Below are 19,940 nucleotides of genomic sequence, written 5' to 3'. Positions count from 1 at the left end.
GTTTTTGGGTTTTTTTTGTTTTTGTTTTTTTTTTTTTTCACAGCTGGGGACCGAACCCAGGGCCTTGCGCTTCCTAGGTAAGCGCTCTACCACTGAGCTAAATCCCCAGCCCCGGGTTTTTTTTTTCCCCTAAATAAAAAACAAGCAAAACGGGTCCCCAGTGGAGGAGTTAGAGAAAGGACTGAAGTAGCTGAAGGGGTTTGCAACCCCATAGGAAGAACAACAAAATCAACCAGCCAGACCCCACCCCAGAGCTCCCAGGGACTAAATCATCAACCAAACAGTACACATGGAGGGACCCATGGCTCCAGCTGCATACGTAGCAGAGGATGAGGCTTAGCGGGTGTCAGTGGGAGAAGAGGCCTTGGTCCTGTGAAGGCTCACTTCCCCATTGTAGGGGAATGCCAGGGTGGGGAGCCAGGAGGGAGTGGGTGGGTGGGTGGATGGGGGAGCACCCTCATAGAAGCAGGGGAGGGGGATGGGATAGGGGACTTCCGGAAGGGAAACCGGGAAAGGGAATAACATTTGAAATGTAAATAAAGAAAATTTCCAATAAAAAATAAAACAAGGGGTTGGGGATTTAGCTCAACGGTAGAGCGCTTGCCTAGCGTTCTGGGTTCTGTCCCCAGCTCCGGACAGCTCGGGGACAGAACCCAGCGCTTGCCTAGCCCTGGGTTCTGTCCCCAGCTCCGGAAAAAAAAAAAAAAAAAAAAGGAAAAAAAATAAAACAAAACAAGAAAACCAGAAAATGGGGTTGGGGATTTAGCTCAGTGGTAGAGCACTTGCCTAGCAAGCACAAGGCCCTGGGTTCGGTCCTCAGCTCCGGGGGGGAAAAAAAAAAAAAGAAAACCAGAAAATGAGTGTAAAGCTGTAACCAAAGTTAGGGAAAGAAACCTATCATGTGCTTTTGGTAGAAATAGTCTGACATACATATTTCCTTCCATCTTGTTTTAAAGGCAGGGCGGAACCGCACTCTCCCATCGGGATCTCTGAGGAAAGGCTGTGTCACAGCCTTCAGCTTGCTTTGCAAACTTCCGACAAGTTGAGCCTGCCGGCCTGGCACACTTGGAGGGATCAGCTTAGCCTCTTCTGGACTAGTAACAACCAGTAAGACACGGTGTGTGTGTGTGTGTGTGTGTGTGTGTGTGTGTGTGTGTGTGTGTGTGTGTGTGTTTGAGTCTGACCTGCTCCCACAGAGGGGTCATCAGAGAGCAGAGGGACATTTCATCCCAGGGAAGGAATGGGTGACTCTGTGCTGCCCAGGCCTTTCTGCCCACCAGAAACGCTAGCTAGCGAGGGCTCCCCCATCTCCATCACTCCTTACGCGGCACAGTGTACTGGGCTCCCATCCATCAGAATGGGCTGGAAGATGGGGCACTGGGTGGAAAGGAAGCTACTTTATTCACGATAATCCTTAAGAGACAGCAGCACACTGGGCCCTCTATCCTTGAGCTCCTGCGATCAGTTCACTTTTGTCAGCTTTAGAGTCCAGGCAGACTCCACTGGGAAAGTGCCTGGTGGCAACTGGGGCAGAGTGATGAGGACGCCTTCCAGTGGGTCCTGGGTCCAGTGCAGTTCTCCTTCCATTCCTAGCATCGTTATCTGCAGAAGGCAAAGCGGACAGGAGCCCTCCATTATTCACCGATGAGCAGACCGTGCCCCACATATGACGGGGGACAACTGCGCTGGGACAGAGCAGTGAGGACTGGCTGGTGGGACTACATGTGAAGGAGGCTGGGAAGGAAGAAGCAAACACCTGCCACCACGTTTTCATAAGAGACGCATCTAGCCAGGCGTCGGGGAACAGCCTGCCATCTTAGCACAGAGGGCGGAGACAGAGCCTGGAGGTCTGGTCTGTCGCTGTGTGGTGAACACTGGCCCCCGAGGCCTGGTCCCCCAGGGACGAGAGCATCTGCACAAACACAAAGTAATGCCCCCAGACCTTGCTCCTTATTTAAAATGATTGGTTAAACGAAGATGCCGACAGTTTATAACTGGGCAGAGGAGGAGAGGTAGGTGGAATTTTGGTTCCCGGGCTTGGGGTCTAAGGCAGGACCACAAGGTGGAGAGAGGAGTCATAAAAACATGGCCATGAGGGCTGGCCAATTGGAGTTAAGAGCAGCCCAGATGGACAAGGCATCTCTTTGGGTTATTGATAGAGAAGTAGACAAAACAGCATAGAGGGTTAATATCTGCCCAGCTCGAGTGCATTAAAGGCTTATCATAAATATGAAAGTTGTGTGTGTTTTGACATTGAGATTAGATACTTAATGCAACACACAAGAGGCCACAGGCTGAGGTTAGCCTGAGCTACGGAAAGAGAACTTCAAACAATGGCTGGGATGTAGTTCGGTGGTGGAATGTTTGCCTGAGCATGCCTAGACCCTGGGGTCTATCCCCAGCACTGGGGTCTATCCCCAGCACTAGAAAAATGAAGAACAAAACCAGAACATGCTAAGCTTAGGAGGGCGTCATGTCAGAAGCCATCCAGGAAAGGTTAAAGGCAAGCAAGAACGTTTTCTGAGGGAGCTCATCATTTGGCATGGCCTGCAGTGGGTGGGCTCTGGGATGCAGGGTCCTAAGAGACTTCTTCCCAGGATTGCTTCTCACTGCTGATCTGCCTTTCCTGTCACCATCGCATAGTCTAATGATTCCTATCGTATTGGGCAGGTTAACATGAAGATGTGCTTCTATATAGCAATGCTGTGTAGATAAATTAATGATGCCATCATTCCTGATAATGATTTTATAGGATTTCTAAATTGATATAAGTAATTTCAAGTCCTCTGTGGAATAAAAGCTGCAGTTAGAGCTCTGTAGTCCTCATGTCATGAGCTAATTGTGCTAGAAGGAAAAAGCAGGCGTGGAACAAATTTAAGGCAAACATTTCTTCTAGGATAACTGTGAACCCATTATCTGCTAAGTAAAGGTCATAAACTGGGCATAGACAACTTATTGTAGGTGCAAGGACAGAAAAGATTGACTAGTTTATCTGTACAAAGCTTCAAAGTAATAAGAGCCGAGGCCAATGATTTAGCTCTTGACAAAACTGCTAACTTGTGACATCAAACTTTAAACTCATAATGAGCGTAACAGATAGTGTTTCCTGAGATACTAGCCTTCCTGGGAAGACGTGTGGACAATTCTGCTGTTATACCTCAAGTCTTACCGATTGATGACATGGATTACTGCCTTAACCTTGCTATGAGCGTGTTGGAATGTAAAAGTATTTAGAGAATCACGTAATCACTACCCCGCTGTAACAGTTCTGCCCGCTGGTTGTATGACGTGGTTTTTAGAGACAGTATTTATGGGGGCTGGAGAGATGGCTCAGCGGTTAAGAGCACTGACTGCTCTTCCAAAGGTCCTGAGTTCAAATCCCAGCAACCACATGGTGGCTCACAACCATCTGTAATGAGATCTGATGCCCTCTTCTGGTGTGTCTGAACAGCTTCAGTGTACTTATATATAATAAATAAATAAATCTTTAGAGACAGTATTTATGCTGAGGACAGAAATAAAGGCGGTTGAGCTTTTTTTGCTCCACCCAGAGGGAGGGAGTGTCCTTTCTGCATGCTGCTAACAGCAGGAGCTAATTATGGGAAGCCAGTGGCTTTTAGCCACAAAATAGCAAGACAGAGTTTAGTTCTCAGAGCCATCAGCTTCTGGACCCCAGAAGAATAAGAGAGTTACAGGACCAGAGCTCATCAGTCTTTGGCCTTTGTGCAATGGTGTGTCCTGCTGCAGTACCTGTGAAGGCCTGGGCAGGTCTGTGGCAGCGGGGACTGACAGAGGGTCCTTACCTTTGTGGCCGATGTCATTTTGGGAGATTGGAGGTTTACCACTCCATCTTCTGGCCAGTGCAGAAAAGTGGCATAAACAGCCGAGTCTTTAGTGGTGTACCTGCGTGCAAAGACATCATGCCCAAGGCTGAGTCCCATGGTTCCCTAGTAGACCCGCACATCCGCTTTAGAAAGCTCTCTCATTAAAGATCTGTCATGACTACTAGGGAGTGCCAGTAAGGTGTTCAGGAAGGAAAGGGACTAGGAAATTCTTTGGAGTCTTCTATCGTCCCCTCACTGGGTTGTTAAGGTTTGTTGAAAAATTACAATTAACCCTTGAGCTTTTCCTGCTGCCTCAAAAACCTTTGTTCTCGCACCCCCCCACCCCGCAAAAAAAAAAAAAAAAAAAAAAAAAAAAGAGAAAGAAAGAAAAGAAAGATAGCTCAGTGGTGATGGTAGCCATTAAAGGTGGTCCCAGCACCACTCAGGAAGCAGATGCAGGCACACATCTGTAAGTTCAGGTCCAGCTGGTCTACACAGTTACAGGGTGTCTCAAAAACAGACAAACAAACAAAACAAAACTTCTGCTGGGTATGGGTGATGTTCATATATAATCCTGGCTACTAAGAAGGCTGAGGCAGGGGGATGGCTTGTCCCCCAGGAGGTGGGGACAGCCTATGCAGCATGGAGAAACCCATGACTCACAGTGACAACAACACAGAGCTTTTACTTACCACGTCCTACTTATTAGTACAGAGGTGACACATTTCCTGGTGAAATAATTTGATCTAGAAGTCCGTGTACAAACTTCAGGATCTTTTAGAACTTTTTGGGAAAATTTAGGATGGAGCTCTGCACAGGGTGGTTCTGACTACTCTCCCAGAGGTCCTGAGTTCAGTTCCCAGCAACCACATGATGGCTCACAACCATTTGCAATGGGATCTGACGCCGTCTTCTGGTGTGTCTGAGGGGATCTACAGGGTACGCATAACATAAAATAAATCTTTAAAAAAAAAAAGCTGGCTCTGGAAGTGGGGTACGTCCACCTTGTTTTGGACCCAAGCATTTTTGTCTCAAAGTGTCCTGAGGCCTCTTGTCAGGGGGCTAAGCTGCCCCCTAAGCCTGTGTCAGCAAGGAAAAAAGAAGAACAGACCAAAAGCAAAGCCCTGAGCTTTGAGAACATCTAGGTCTCTCATTGTCTATCCCTTATATAAAAGCACATGCAGGGGGAACAGGAAGCCAAGGTTCAGCCATGGGCAGCTCAGCCATGGAGAGAAAGCACATTTGGAATCCGGCTGACGGCCCCAGCTGCCCCAGCTGCTGGAGTTTGTGAGCCTCAGAGTGATGACATCATTCACGGTGTTGCTCATTTAGGGAGAAGCCTCACTCTGCTCTGCCCAGGACCCTCTGTCAGGATCACCGGCCTTAGGAGCTTCTCCAAGTGATGGGGGTTTTAAGTACTCAGTTTGATATTTTGCCACCTATCTATAATCAGTCTATCTTATCCATCCATCCATCCATCCATCCATCCATCCATCCATCCATCATCCATCCATCATCCATCCATCCATCCATCCATCCATCCATCCATCCATCCAACAGTTAATAATTCTTTTACTCTGGCTTTACTGTCACTCAGAACTGACATATGGCTATCACCAATCATTCTCGAGCACACGGGAAGGCAGGGCTCACCACACAACTGTCTTGTTCTTTTCAGACTGCACCCTCCATGGTTTGGAGGCATAGATGGCCTCCCCGTTGATCTGCAGCCACTTGCCAACAGCAAGGAGCCTTTCCTGGAAGATGGGGACGATCACGCCGTCTTTATTCGGTCCGATGTTGAGAAGATAGTTGCCTCCCAGACTTATTGTCTGAACCAATTCCTAAAGAAGGCAGAAACGATCAACGCTGAGGCACAACTATTGTGTCTAGAACACACAGACTCAGGAATATTAGGAGAGAACAGTCCTGGCTTCAATGCTTAGCACCACAAGGGGACGCTGGGGGGTGAAGTACACGTTAGAGCAGGGCGCCCCAGCAGTGGCTCCCTAAGCCGTGTAAGTGCAGATCAAATTCACCCCCGGCAAAACTGATGCAAGGAAAGCTGGCCCATAGTTCCAGCACCGGAGGTGGGAAAAGGCAAGATGACCAGGAGTTCAAGGCTGGCCTTGGCTACCAAGTTTGAGGCCAGCAGGGACTCCATGGAGACCCAGTCTCAACAAAGAACTACCATAAAGAGACATCCTGAAGCCATTCTGGAGGGGAGGTATTTGCTGTGACCTCTAACAACTGTCCCTCAAGGCAGCCCAGGACTAATTTTACATTTAGAGAAATTCAAAGGTGAGAGCCCATTAAAGGACACCTAAGGAACCTCTCCATTGATTTCTGACGTCTCTTCTCAGCCGTCTTCCCACTCTTGATCTTACGTAGCTGCAGCTACGCACGGCACATCATCTGGTGCCTGAGCAGCGGCCAGCTGAGCCCCCTTCAGCCCCACAGCGCTCAGGAGCTGTCCTGCCAACTGAATTACCCACTATAGTTGCAAGAAAGCACTCCTAGGCCAATGAACGGAAATACTCCTGGGAAGGGGAGGGGACAGCAATGGCCCAGAGAGTGCGTGCCTTGTGAGCAAGAAAACCTGAGCTCAGAATTCATGTTCAAAACAAGACACCATGGGTTCGGTCCCCAGCTCCGAAAAAAAGAACCAAAAAAAAAAGACACCAAAATCAACAATGGCCAAAAACTCTCAGTGTCGTGGTGCATGCCTATAATGTCTGTCGTGGGGAGCAGAAACAGAAGGCTCACTGCAGTGTACTGGGAGCAGAGCCTAGCTGAGTGGCCAGTCCCAGGCTAGTCAGAGACCTTGTCCCCTAAATAGATGGAAACTGAGGAATGAGGTTACACTGGATGTCACAAACACACTTGCATACACACATCAAAACAAACACTAGCACATGCATATTACATGTACACACACACACACACACACACACACACACACACACACACACACACACCTTTCCCACAAAGAAGAAGAAGGAAAGTTCTGGAAGAACATCTCTATAAGATAACACTCTCCCTGAGGCTGAGAAGATGGTGAAGGCAATGACTTCAGAAGATGAAGTCCCTCAACACCAAGCTTGACCTAAGTTTGATCCTTGGGACGCCCAGGCTGGAAGGAGAGAAGTGACTCTCAAGCTGTCCTTTGAACTCTACATGTACAATGTGGCACACGTTTGCCCCCACCCCAAATAAGCAGATAAGCAGATGTAGTTTAAGGTTTTAAAATTCCGACCCCTTCCTCAGTAATAGTGACAATGTCCTAGGGAGAGGTTCCTCTCTGAGGTGATTTGAATGCGCTTGGCCCAGGGAGTGGTACTTTTGGGAGGTGTGGCCTTGTTGGCAGAAGTGTGTCACTGTTGAGGTGGGCAATGAGACCCTCCTCCTAACCACGTGAGAGCCAGTCTTCTCCTGTTTGCCTTCAGAACAGATGCTCCTCCCGCCCCATGCCTGCCCAGACGGACTGAACCTCTGAAACTGTAAGCCAGCCCCAAATTACATGTTGTCCTTGTAAGAGTGGCCTTGGTCATGATCTCTGTTGGCCCCCAATAAAACCCTAACTAAGACAGTCTCCACGTACTAGGGCCCGAGCAGGCTCTAGCAACTGGACTCCGGGTTAGAGGACAGCTTTGGGACAAGCAAATGGCTAAGGCAGAGTGCTCTTACCTCAATGATTTCATTTTCGTCGACGATGGTAGACATGCTCATGTCTCTCCGATAGCCCCAGGACGCCTTGTCCACGCTGGTGCACATCTCCCACTTGTGGTCTGGCAGGCTGTGTGGTCTGTATTTGTCTTCACAGTTGTAGTACCCTCCGTGACGACAGGAGCAGTTCTGACCCCACCGGTCATTCACTACCACCTGATCCTAAAGGAGAAAGGAGACTGGGGTCATTGGCACAGCACCGCCTGGCTCCTTCATGAAATGGAGATCCACCTGGCAACATTCTGTTTGCAAGGAAGAATACCAGGACTCCACTAGTGTTTATCTTGCTGCTGTCTTGCTCTAAAGGGCACATGTGGGACTCTACACATTTTTGGCTGTCCCCATGAGGGTGGTGCTGCTATCTAGTGGGAGAGACCAGAGATGCTGAGAAATGTCCTACAGTATTGAAGACAGTGCCTTTTACAAAGCAGTATACAGGGCTAGAGAGATCCAGTGGCTAAGAGCTCATAGCTGCTGCTCTTTACTAGAGGACCCAGGTCCAATTCCCAGCACTCACATGACAGTTCAAAACAAAAACAAAAACACCTGTCTGTAATTCACACCCTCACACAGATATAATTAATGCCTGCAAATTCCAATGCACATAAAATAAAAAAGGAAACATACAATAACCAAAAAACTCACGATCACCGCCAAAAGTCAAAGCAGCATCCAGCCCCTAATGTCAGCAGGGCCTGAGCCCAGGGACCCAGCAGAGGGATGCATGGAGTAAGTGTGCATATAGGGAGAGCCCCACAGACTGCCTGTGGGGCCCAGGAATGGCGGCTGAGTGGGTAAGGCGCTTTCTGTGTAAGCAGGAGGGCTCTAGCACTCATTTGTCAAAAAGGCAGGCGTGGGACAGGAGAGATGGCTCAACAGTTAAGAGTGCTTGATGCTTTTCCTGGAGATCTGGTGCCACTTTCTGGCTTCTATGGGCTTTACACATTACACACAAACTTACACAAAGCATTCATACATACAGGTATACATACATACATACATACATACATACATACATACATACAGGCATACGTACACACACATATAATAAACAATTTAAAAGTGAGTATGGGGGTTGGAGAGATGGCTCAGTGGTTAAGAACACCGACTGCTCTTCCAGAGGTCCTGAGTTCATATCCCAGCAACCACGTGGTGGCTCACAACCATCTGTAATGGGATCTGATGCCCTCTTTTGATGTGTCTGAAGACAGGGACAGTGTACTCACATATATATAAAGTCAATAAATCTTTAAGAAAAAAAAAAAGCGAGTATGGGTGTTTTGCCTGCATGTATGTTGATGCACATGTGTGCAGTACCCCCGGCCAGAAGAGGGTGTCAGCTGCCCTGGTACTGTAGTTTCGGGTGGTTGTGATCCACCACGAGTGAGCATGCTGGGTAGGGAACTCAAGAGCCTGCTGCTCCTGTGAGTCTCCTGCTTTAACCACTGAGCCCTCTCCCCAGCGTCGGCTGTGATTGACATTCGCTTCCTTCCCCAACATGGCCTCCCTTGCTCATCTGTTTTGAGATTCTCCTTAACGGGGGGTTGTCATCCGATGCAGTGTACAACCCGCTCCATGAAGGCACAGCCCAGGGAAGGGCACCTACCTCAGAGGGATAGAAGTATCACCTTCCTAAGTCTGGTTTGTCAAGACAGGGTTTCTCTGTGTAGCCCTGGCTGTCCTGGAACTCACTCTGTAGACCAGGCTGGGCTTGAACTCACAGAGATCACCAGCCTCTGCTTCCTGAGTGCTGGGATGAAAGGTGTGCGCCATCATGCTTGGCTTCTTTATTTGTTTTTGAAGATAAGAGTCTGCTATGCATCCATGGCCAGCCAGGGAACACACTGGGTAGACCAGGCTGACCTCGAACTCACAGAAATCCACCTGCCTGTCTCCTGAGTGCTAGGATTAAAGGTGTGCACCACCATACTTGGCCCATCTCAAGTCTGGATGGGCTGTCAACTGCTCACTCATAATAGTATATAACTGAGGTAGGGACAGGGGTGCCGTGGTAAATAACAGAGTGTTTCTCCTCAAACACTAAACAGAGATAGATGTGGACGATTTAGGCCATGGCGTTTTGTCAGTGTTGCTGACCTGGGGATGAACTGCATATCTGGGGGTCCCCAGAGACTCTGTAAATCCCTAGAAGCAAGGCTTGTACTGCTGTTAGCATGCTCTCCCCGAGTGAAGTCTCCAGCATGAGAACTGCCTCTAACCAGCATTCAGGGATCTCTCTTCTCCTTCCCATTTTCTGAGTTTAGTAATAACTACCCAATACGACTGAGCAGAGAGGAATCCAGCAGAGCATCTTCATCCAAGCTCAGTGTTGGACTTCTTACTACACCCCGGCCTGTGCATGCTAAGCACCTGTCCTCCCACCAGGCTACTCCTCCAACCACCAAGCTCTTCTCTTTTCCATTCTTTCCTTTCCATTTCTCTCTTTCTCTCTTTCTTCCTTTCTTTCTTTCTTTCTCTTTTTCTCTCTCTCTCTTTCTTTCTTTGTTTTTTTGGAAGCAGAATTTCTCTGTGGCCCTGGCTGTCCTGGAACTTACTCTGTAGACCAGGCTGGCCTGGAATTCATAGAGACCTGCCTGCCTCTGCCTCCCAGATGCTGGGATTAAAGGCATCACCACCACGACCGGGGCCAAGCTGCTTCATACTTAGATCTTTCTTTAAAATCTATAAATCGGGGTTGGGGATTTAGCTCAGTGGTAGAGCGCTTGCCTAGGAAGCGCAAGGCCCTGGGTTTGGTCCCCAGCTCCGAAAAAAAGAACCAAAAAAAAAAAAATCTATAAATCAAGAACATGCAAAATCTTTGACATTTCCTATCATAAAGATTAAGACATCTGTCATTCAATAAAGTTTCCACAACACAAGGTGTAAAACGGCAGCCTATGTACCAGCTAGTTGTACTAGCTAGTTATGGGGAAGGTTCAGTTAGCTAAGTACCCTTTAAACCTTGGGTACAGAGCTAGGATCAGTGCCACACACCTGTAATAACCCCAGTTCTTGGAGAGCAAAGGCTCAATTGCTGTGCATTTCTCCTGCCACAGCTGCCTTCTGACAGCCGAGAGTACAGGTAAGTATCTGCACGCTCATTCATACACTCTTATCAACGCCAATAATTGGTGAGTTAAATAACTACCTACCTTGACCGGGCTTTCATTGTAGAGCCAAGCAAGGAACTCCGTGGAGTTCCAGTACGAATCGGGACACTCCCACTCCCCATCAGACCAGATTAGGTCAGGCTTGTACCTGGAAGACACGTGACCAGAACAGTTTGCCATCGGAGTCTGGATCTAGTCCAGTCTATGGACAGGTGTTTGCCCCACATATTTAAAAATTAGAACTGGGAGTCTGGCTCTGTGGGAGAACACTTGCCTATCCCAGTGAGGTCTTGGGCTCCATTCCTAGCCTGTCAGAAAGAAAAGTCTCTTGATTGGAAATGACCATAAAAATTACAATGTAGAAACTAAAGTGATAAGAAATCATTTTTTTTCTGACACACACACACACACACACACACACACACACACACACACACACAAACCTGAGAGACAGGGTGTAGAGAGGTGGCTCACTAGTGTGGAGCCAGCAGCAGATGACTCAGGCTCTGGAAGAACACAGGCTGCTCTAGAAGTTGAGTTCTGATTTTCCACACCCACACCGGAAGCTTACAATCACATATACTCCAGTCCCACGGGATCTCATGCCACGTTCTGGCCTCTGTTGACACCAGGCATGCATGGAGAGCACAGACAAACATGCAGGCCAAACACCCAAACAGCTGCAGTAACTGTTTTAATTAAAACAAGAGCTTCAGGGGCTGGTGAAAGGCTCCGGTGAAAAGGCGGCAAGTCTCACGGCCTGAGTGCAATCTCTGGGACACTGCGTGCACACATCCCAAAGAACTAAAATGTAAGAGTAACAACAACGGCAGCAACAGGAATGATAATGACCGCGGTATTCAGGCGCGTTCCCTCTAACCGCCTTTGCTGCCCCTTTTAGAAAGGAGCTGTGATCCATGTCTAGAGATTGCCTCCCTTCAAGCAACCAACTCTAATTAGGGGTGCTGCTCCCAGGGCTTGACAGTCACCTCAGGGGGTAAACGAGCGAGCGTGCTTACTGCTTACAGAGGACCTGGGTTTGCCTGCCAACAACATGGTGACTCACAACCAACCACTTATTTCAGGGAATCTGATGCTCTCTGGCTTCCTCGGGCACACGCTGCCCACACATAAAGAATAATGAAGCTTTGGAAAAGAGGCTGCGGCAGGCCAGAAGGCTCAACTGAGCTGGTAAAGCTCCTGCTGCCAAGCCTGATGGCCTGAGTTCGATCCCCAGGGTCCTCATGGAAGGAGAGAACTGACTTCTCCGACCTCCGTGTGTGCTGCGGCACATCTGTGCTCATACACATACATAGGCACGAGCATGAAATAATCAACTGTGACAGGAAAAACAACAGCAGTGCTCACCGCCTGGGCCAGGTGGCTCAGTGGTGGCTCACGCCTGTAATCCTAGCACTTGGGGATTTGAACCTGAGTTGGGAGATTTGCAAATTAGAGGCTACCCTGGGGCTCTATGCCCATTATCTCATCAATTCCCATAATTATGAACCCCAGTTCAGGGATAGATAAGAAAGCAAGGGAGAGGCTAAACAAGTTGGCTCTAAGCCACACAGCTTACAAAGTAACAAAGCCAGGGGTGCTGGCACAGTGTATAATCCCAGTGTGCCAAAAATCCCGACCCAGCAGGTCTGCTATAAATGTGAGGCCAGCCAAGGTTAGATAAGACTATGGAGGGGGACTGGAGAGATGGCTCAGTGGTTAAGGGCACTGACTGCTCTTCCAGAGGTCCTGAGTTTGAATCCCAGTCAACCACATGGTGGCTCACGGCCACCTGTAATGAGATCTGATGCCCTCTTCTGGTGTGTCTGAAGACAGCTACAGTGTACTTATATATAATAAAAAAATAAATCTTAAAAAAAAAAAGACTATGGAGAGAGGAAAGAAGGAAAGAAGATAAACGAGAGAGAGAGAGAGAGAGAGAGAGAGAGAGAGAGAAGAGAAGAGAAAAAAGCCCAAAAACTAAACTTGACTTCAGAACTCCAGACACCTGCACTTGGCCATCCCCCTGCAGGTCTTTTACAATAGTCATCTGGCTAGAACCAAATGCAAGTGGACTGCCTAAAAGCTGGGGACAGTGGTTCATGGCTGTAATCCCATCGTTCAGGGGAGGCAGGAGTACTGTCTGAAATTAGCGGGCAGCCTAGGTTACAAAGGAAGACCTGTCTCAAAAATATACCAACCGACGAACCAACCAACCAGCCAGGAACAGTGGCTCAGGCCTGAAATCCGCACACTTCAGAGGCTGAAGCAGGAGCATCAACAAGGGCTACAAAGTGAGAAAAAAAGAAAAACTGCCAGGCATGGTGGTGGCAGAAGTTTTTGACCCAGTACTTGGGGGGCAGAGGCAGGTGGAGCTCTGAGTTTGAGGCCAGCCTGGTCTACATAGTGATTTGCAGGACAGCCAGGGATGCACAGAGAAACCTTATCTTGGAAACCCAAAAGAAAAATCCAAACATAACAACAAAAACAAAATATATAAAATGAGAGTTGGGGTGAAGAAGCTCTCTTAGGCTCTGGTGGCCCCCCACATGCAGCTAGGGAAAGTGTGGACGCGGACAGCGAGAGGGTCAGTGGGTAAAAGGGCTTGCCTTCAAGCCTGATCCTTGGGGTCCACATGGCAGACTGAGAAAACTAACTTCCCAAGATTGTCCTTTGACCTGAATACGTGTGTTGTGGCATGCAATGCCATTCATCCTCAATCAATCATCAATCAATCAATCAATCAATGTAAAAGAAAACATGAGGCAGGTTAGCTTTTCTGATGCTAAGGTCCTGTTCCCCAATTGGTTCTTGATCTGTTAGAAAAGAAGCCAAGGACCAATTGCTGGGCGGAATAGGCAGGACTTCCAGGTCCCCATAGACACTAGGGGAGAAAGAGGGAGAGAGAGAGGGAGAGAGAGAGAGAGAGAGAGAGAGAGAGAGAGAGAGAGAGAGACACCATGCTTCATTCAGAGGGAGAAAAGGTGACCAAGGTGAGATCTCAGGTGGGGCAGCAGCCTGTGGCCACTCTCACAGGCAGGTGGCTATGGGTGTTGAGCAGGGACTAGATGTAACTAGATGTAACTAGATGTAACTAACTAGATGTAACTAGATGTAACTAGATGTAACTAGATGTAACTGAGCAGCTAGAGTTGAGGGCAGATGGAGAGGTGTGGAGCTAAGAGTATTGATAAGGGCAGGCTTCTCCAGGGGGGAGATAAGTAGCGCCCAGCAATTGTTTCAAAAAGGCAAGTTGAAGTTGAGCAACGCCTTTGCCTGTGATTTTTATCCGTGGATTCAAGCTGGGTGGGGACTGAGCTACAGTAAGCGACAAACTCCACATTGCAATTGGTTGATTTGCGAATGGTGACCTCTCCAAGGTCCTGACTAGACCCACTGGCAAGTGGGGAGGGTGCTGAAGCTCTGGCTTTGACACAGGACAGCCAGCCAGGTCCCTGTGACTGCTGCATCAGTGAGCGTGCACAGCCCAGAAGTTCTGGGCGTGGGAAGGGAAGGAGAGAAGCAAGCTTTGCACTGACGTAAACTCCACTTTTATCATTCTGATGTCCTCTACGTGTTTTTTGTAGAGCAGCTTCTACAGTGGTCAGGCCTGGGCGATCCTCCTTCTTACCTATTCACGAGGTCGTACAGCTCTGGCATTGTTTTTGTACTGACGAAATGCTGAGTCTTGAGGCCATTTTTCTTATCTAGTAGGTAGAGTGGATGGAACCACTCAAAGAGCGAGTGGTAGAGGCCGTATCGTATGTTCCTTGAACAGAAAAAATACAGCAGCAGCTGGCGTTAGGCAGAGAGAAAACAATTTGCTTCACGAAAAATCAGGCTGGGTGTGGAGTCAGCACATTGGAGGGGGAGACAGGAGTTCAAGGTCATCTTTGGCTACTAAGTGGTATGATGTCAGCCTAAGCTATCTGAGATTTTTTTTACTTAATTTAAATAATTTATTTAACACACACACACATTTGTTTGAGACAGGGTCTCAATATGTAGCCCTGGTCAGCCTGGGACTGGCTATGTAGATCAGGCTGGCCCCAAACATCCACATGCCTCTGTCTTCCGAGAGCTGAGATTAAAGGCAAGCACCACCACCATCTTCCTTATTTTTTTTTTTTTTTGGTTCTTTTTTTCGGAGCTGGGGATCGAACCCAGGGCCTTGCGCTTCCTAGGTAAGCGCTCTACCACTGAGCTAAATCCCCAGCCCCCATCTTCCTTATTTTTTATGGTGCTGGGAATCACCTATGCTAGGCAAACATTCAGTCACGTGCTACATCCCCATCTGTATTAAATATTTCTTTAAAGAACTAGAAGGAAGGAGATGGAAGGTTCCTAACACAAATGTCGAATGATTAAGGATCTAGAAATGCTAATTGCACATTATACACCAAACACAGGTCACACGGTGCTTCCATAAATATGCGGTTATTATGGCTCAGTTAAGATGATGCTGTGCAAACATTACAATGAAAAAATTACACAGCAAGAAAGAACTGAGGTGGCGGGGGTGGGGGAGGCTGTCATTTCAGTATGTGACTCGGGGACTAACCACTGACAGAGAAGGTACCAATGTGTCCTGCTAAGGGTTGGTGTGTGGCCACAGATCCGGAAGCCTAGCACCTGGAAGGCAGAGGCAGGAGGATTGCATCAAGTTAGAAGGTAGGGTGCAGCACGTTTCAAGCTCTTCGAGGATACAGTGCAAGGTTCTGTCTCAGAAGACCAAACCAAACAAAAAGAGCTACTTCCAAAGTCCAGGTGTGATCCACCCCTAAGTCACATGAGCAGTTGTCACAGGGTTAGTGGCCAAGTGCAGCATGGGGCACAGAACAGAGCAAGTAGCAGGAGTCAGCAAAAGCATTCTTAGAGGTCCAGGTAGTCCCCTGGGCTTTGCCAGCTCTGCGGTCTCTGTCTCAGCTCCCAGCTTGTTCCGGGAGACAGTCCTGGCCAGTCTGTCTGCTAGGCATAGCTGTGTCTAATCAAACTCCATTTATAGAAACAGGCAGAGCAGAAAGGAATCTACTTTCTTAAAGGCAGACATAGCCAGTAGGGTTCAAAACCTGAATACGCACTGGGGGTGGGGACAGGGCTTGGTGTGTACTGTCTGCACCTAGGCTCACATATGTTCTGAAGGATGCTGGCAGAAGTGGGACACCTCAAGGACATCCTCTGGTTCCTGCTGCTCCCTGGTCATTTGTCACGTGAATGAACGACCTCTACCACAGTGTGTGGGCCACATGTATGCAGCTGCACCACTATGGTGGTCTGAAAAATCAACCTTTCCTGCCTGAAGCCGCTTTTAACAGGTATGGTGGTCGCTGACACAGAAGCACCTAATACACTCAGTGGATGAGCAACTGCTTAATATACACGAGGTAGGGTCCTGTGACCCTCAGTCCCAAAACCCAAAGCCACCCCCCCGCCTCTGCCACACCCAATTAATAATAGAAACCAATAGAGAAGCTGATTTCTATTATTATTGTTTAGCTTTTTAAGATACAGTCTTATTTAGCCCAGGCTAGCCTCAAACTCACTCTACACCTAAGGCCAGCCTTGAACTACTGACCCTCCTGCCTGGCTACTTTATCTGGCTTGGGTTACTTTGCCTCCCAAGTAAGTAACATCAGCCTGGCTAGTTACTCCCTATTAAGTGACGAACACTGAGGTGTGTGGAGGAGAATCAGTTGTGTGTTGCCTTCTTTAGTGTCCGGTCAGCCATTATCAGAGCTTGCCCTGAGGCATGAACAGCTCAGTGTTGGATGCTGGCAGCTATGGAGGAAAAAGGTGGGTCCCAATCTCCCTGGCTTCCATCACATACTGGAGAAGGCTCTGTATTACACGTTTTCCCATGGAAATCCTTTGAAGGCTACGACTAGACCATCACAGTCTATGATGGGTGTCCTCCACCCCACTGTGAACTTTCTCTGTATCACCTTTGGTTCTGTGAAAAACCACCAAATCTAAGTCTGGGAGCCCATCTGCTTGTTGGCTAAATGACCTCGGCAGACAAACAGGAGGATAGAGGGTGGATCTCTGGAGGGCTGGGTGGGAAAGATGGTGGAGTAGCTGGCTGTCCACAGACACGTACCTCTTCCGCACAGCTGCTCCCAACTCACCGACCAAATCACGGTGGGGCCCCACGTCCTTCGAGTTCCAGTTCCAAGACACGGCGCTTGGCCAGTTTGTGAAGCCTTCGTGATGCTTTGCGGTCAGGACGACATACCTGCAGGCATCAAAACCAAAGGAGAACAAAGGAATCGGGCAATGTCCACAGCTGTGACCTTGCCTGGCATGCCTGAGAATTTTTTTTCTCTTTTTTTTCCGGAGCTGGGGACCGAACCCAGGGCCTTGCGCTCGCTAGGCAAGCGCTCTACTGCTGAGCTAAATCCCCAACCCCCTGAGAATTTAACATGTTGGGCAGGTCTTGATGAAAGGATACGTCCTGGGATGAGTCACTATGACAACCATGATGCTTTTACAGTGATAATATCCCCAAGCAGGTATGACTCAAGAACGGATGGAGGTACTGGAGGCCGAGAGAGGGGAAGCTGGCGAGAGAAAAGCTGTACTACTTAGCTCTTAGGTTCAAGCCTTCTGGGAACAACTGAGGAATCTGTTTCAAACCTCTGCCCCGTTCTATTGGCAAGAACAAAGGGTAGTCACAGCAACTGTTTGTCTTTGTAAACAATGTCTCGAAATTGTCTTTCATTTAAGGCGACAAAGACTCAAATACCTGGGACTGAAAAGACCAGTGCTGAGATAGTCAATTCATCCGATGTATTATTTACTTTTATAGAAAAAGAAAGATAACACGTGTATGAGATTTCACCACTAGCTGGTGCAGGGGCCCCTGGACTTCGGAATTATACAGTATCCTAGGCTCATACAAACGGTCCTTCCTGCAGTACATCTCTTTCCTCTTTTAAACAGTCCTTTTGAAATATAAAAACCCTTCCCACTCAACAAGCAAATAACCACTCCCTCTGGGTATGGCTTGCAGACCCTGGGTGCAGTGGTCAAGAGCTTTCATTTCCAGATCATAGATCTGCAGTCTAGGACACCAGGCTTCTTCCTCCCTCTGGGTTGGTCACCTAGTCCATAAAACAGGAAGTCTGGAGAGGGGCTGGGCTAGAAGACAGATTCCTATTCCCTTGGGCCTTTTACTCCCACACTGTAATGGCCAAAATACTAAGTGCCAGCTATACACAGCCTTTCCCTTCAGTGTGAGAAAACCCAAGGTCAGAGGAATCAGAAAGCAGGAGTTTGCCGGAATCACTGAGAAAGTAGAGGACTCCACTAAGCCAGGAGCGGGAGGCTGCCCTCCCAGTGGCCAAATCCTCTGTCAGCCAAAATTCTCTCTGGCTTAGAGGGATCTCACAATGCACTTCCTCTGGAGGGCTCTGGCCAAACAACCCCTTCCTCCTCTGAGTTCTACCACAAGGAAGTGAGAAGCGAGGGGACCCCAACAGAGTACAACCCTAAACTCCCATCCTTCTCATTGTAGAGGCACAAGGAAGTCAGGCGGCTTCTTTTTATAACCTTTCACGGACGCTGTACGTAGCCTAAGGGGACTGAGGGCTCAGATCAACAACTCAGGGCCACTGACGGGAATCTGGGCTGTGTTCTGGACCTTTCAAAGGAGACGCCGAGTGTAGCCTGGCTCTATTCTCTCCGCACAGGTGTACTGCCCAGTGCTTTCCCGCCTTATTTATTTATTTTTTTTAACTGATCCCAAGCTGGATCCTCTTCTTTAGCATCGGTGCTCCTTTCTCCAGGATGCAGAAGGTCCGGGGCCTTTCGAGGTCAGGCAGCACCGGCCGTGGGCCTGCCTGGTCCCGCCTCGCGCCCGTCCCGCACTCACTTGGCCCCGGCAGCCTGGAAGAGGTCTGCCCACTCCTCCGGATGGAAGAAGCGCGCTGTAAACTGCGGTGCAAAGTCGGCGTAGCTGAAGCCGGGCGGGTAGTTTTCTTTCATGAAGCGCACGTACGCCGACGACTGCTCGCCCTGCCAGTGCCACCAGAACCACTCGCTGCCCCAGGCGGGCACCGAGTACACCCCCCAATGCACGAACAACCCGAACTTGGCCTCGTCGAACCATCTCGGCAGTGGTCGCGAGTCCAAGCTCGGCCAGTCCGGAGTGTAGTGGTGCGGAGCCAAGCCCCCTGCCTGGGCCGAAGCTGCCAGTAGCAGCAGAAGCCCGAAGCCCACCGCCCACCACTCACTTTTCAGCTCCCACATCCCTGCTTCCGGGACCGAACCGCCCCCCTCTTAATGCGCAGGCACCGGAGAGTAGCCCCGCCTCTCAGAGTAACGATTGGCTTGGAAGGGGAGAGGGGCGGGGTCAGTATGGCGGTCCAGAAGGCCGTCTGAGGCGCCGGCTCTGGAGCGCCCTCTGGCATTGAAAGGGAGAAAGACCTAAGGAGGCGTTGGCTGGCTCTGATCTATTGAATTTAAATTCCGTAGACTCCTTTAAGGATTTAATTGCCGGGTTCCCGCAAGTGGGGAAAAAACCAGGGTGTGGGGAAAACAGGGAGAAGTCCACGTTGTTGCACCAATTCTCAGGGGAAGGCTGAAACCAGGTCGTTTTAGTGACTTGGTTTCTCTGTACTATACATCCAGCCGGCAGGTGGAGCTTAGCAGATTGGAGTGTGGTGTAGAGATTTAGAAATAATGATGTAAAAACAAAATAAAAGGAGCTTTATGCCGAGGGAGAGAAATGGCTGCTGAAAGACTCAGGGCAGACGTGGTTATCTTTTGTCCGTTGAACTTAACTTAGAGAACTCCGAGGAACTTAAACATTTTAATTTAACTTAAAATTGTAACTCAAATTTATTTTGAGATACGGGGGTGGGGGGTTTCAAGTGTCTCAGGCTGGCTTGGAACTTACAGCTACAGTGATTTTGCATTCCTGACCCTCCTGCTTCTATCTCAAGATGCTGGGATTATGGTTGGGGGTAGCATTGCCATTCTGGTTTTATGTAGTACTGACCTTTGAAGCAAGAGATTTGCAGACTGCAAACGAAGCAGTCTATTGATTGAGCTACACCCCCAAAACCTTGAGGTTCTCTCAGAGAGCTTAGCATCTAACTGAAGAAAACCTGACTTAGGAGCGGGGTAGTTCGGGAGTAGAGCCCTTGCTTAGTATACCAGACAGGCTGAGGTTTAATCTGGTACCACTAAGCACACTTGCCTAGCCCACCCACATACAGGGGACCACTGAGGCATGTATGACCAGAATATTGAGAGCCAAGAGACACTCCTCCCCTTGGAA

General features: G+C 48.8%; 1 protein-coding gene across 1 annotated transcript; it reads right to left on the bottom strand.

Annotated features, from left to right (window-relative positions):
- Positions 1 to 1,382: 1,382 nt before the first annotated feature.
- On the bottom strand, positions 1,383 to 18,928 carry Fuca1 (alpha-L-fucosidase 1). The gene is made up of 8 exons (NM_012562.2): positions 18,531 to 18,928; positions 16,758 to 16,892; positions 14,292 to 14,429; positions 10,703 to 10,808; positions 7,512 to 7,712; positions 5,478 to 5,668; positions 3,804 to 3,903; positions 1,383 to 1,602 (listed from the first exon to the last, which is right to left on the bottom strand). The coding sequence occupies exons 1-8, from the start codon at positions 18,905 to 18,907 to the stop codon at positions 1,462 to 1,464; spliced, it is 1,389 nt and encodes a 462-aa protein (NP_036694.2). The 5' UTR covers positions 18,908 to 18,928; the 3' UTR covers positions 1,383 to 1,461.
- Between the last annotated feature and the right edge of the window lie 1,012 nt (positions 18,929 to 19,940).

The sequence above is a fragment of the Rattus norvegicus genome, chromosome 5 (assembly GCF_021556685.1).
Source record: "Rattus norvegicus strain SHRSP/BbbUtx chromosome 5, alternate assembly SHRSP_T2T, whole genome shotgun sequence".
Taxonomy (NCBI): Eukaryota; Metazoa; Chordata; class Mammalia; order Rodentia; family Muridae; genus Rattus; species Rattus norvegicus.
The sequence above is the reverse complement of the archived record's forward strand: the minus strand, read 5'-3'. Positions and strand labels throughout refer to the sequence as shown.

Excerpts from the sequence above, each read along its gene's own strand:
- Fuca1 (NM_012562.2), bottom strand. The coding sequence starts at position 18,907 with ATGTGGGAGCTGAAAAGTGAGTGGTGGGCGGTGGGCTTCGGGCTTCTG. Across the intron at positions 14,430-16,757 it reads GGAGCAGCTGTGCGGAAGAG|GAACATACGATACGGCCTCT; the intron begins GTACGTGTCTGT and ends TTTCTGTTCAAG. Across the intron at positions 3,904-5,477 it reads AAGAACAAGACAGTTGTGTG|GTACACCACTAAAGACTCGG; the intron begins GTGAGCCCTGCC and ends CTTTGCACGCAG.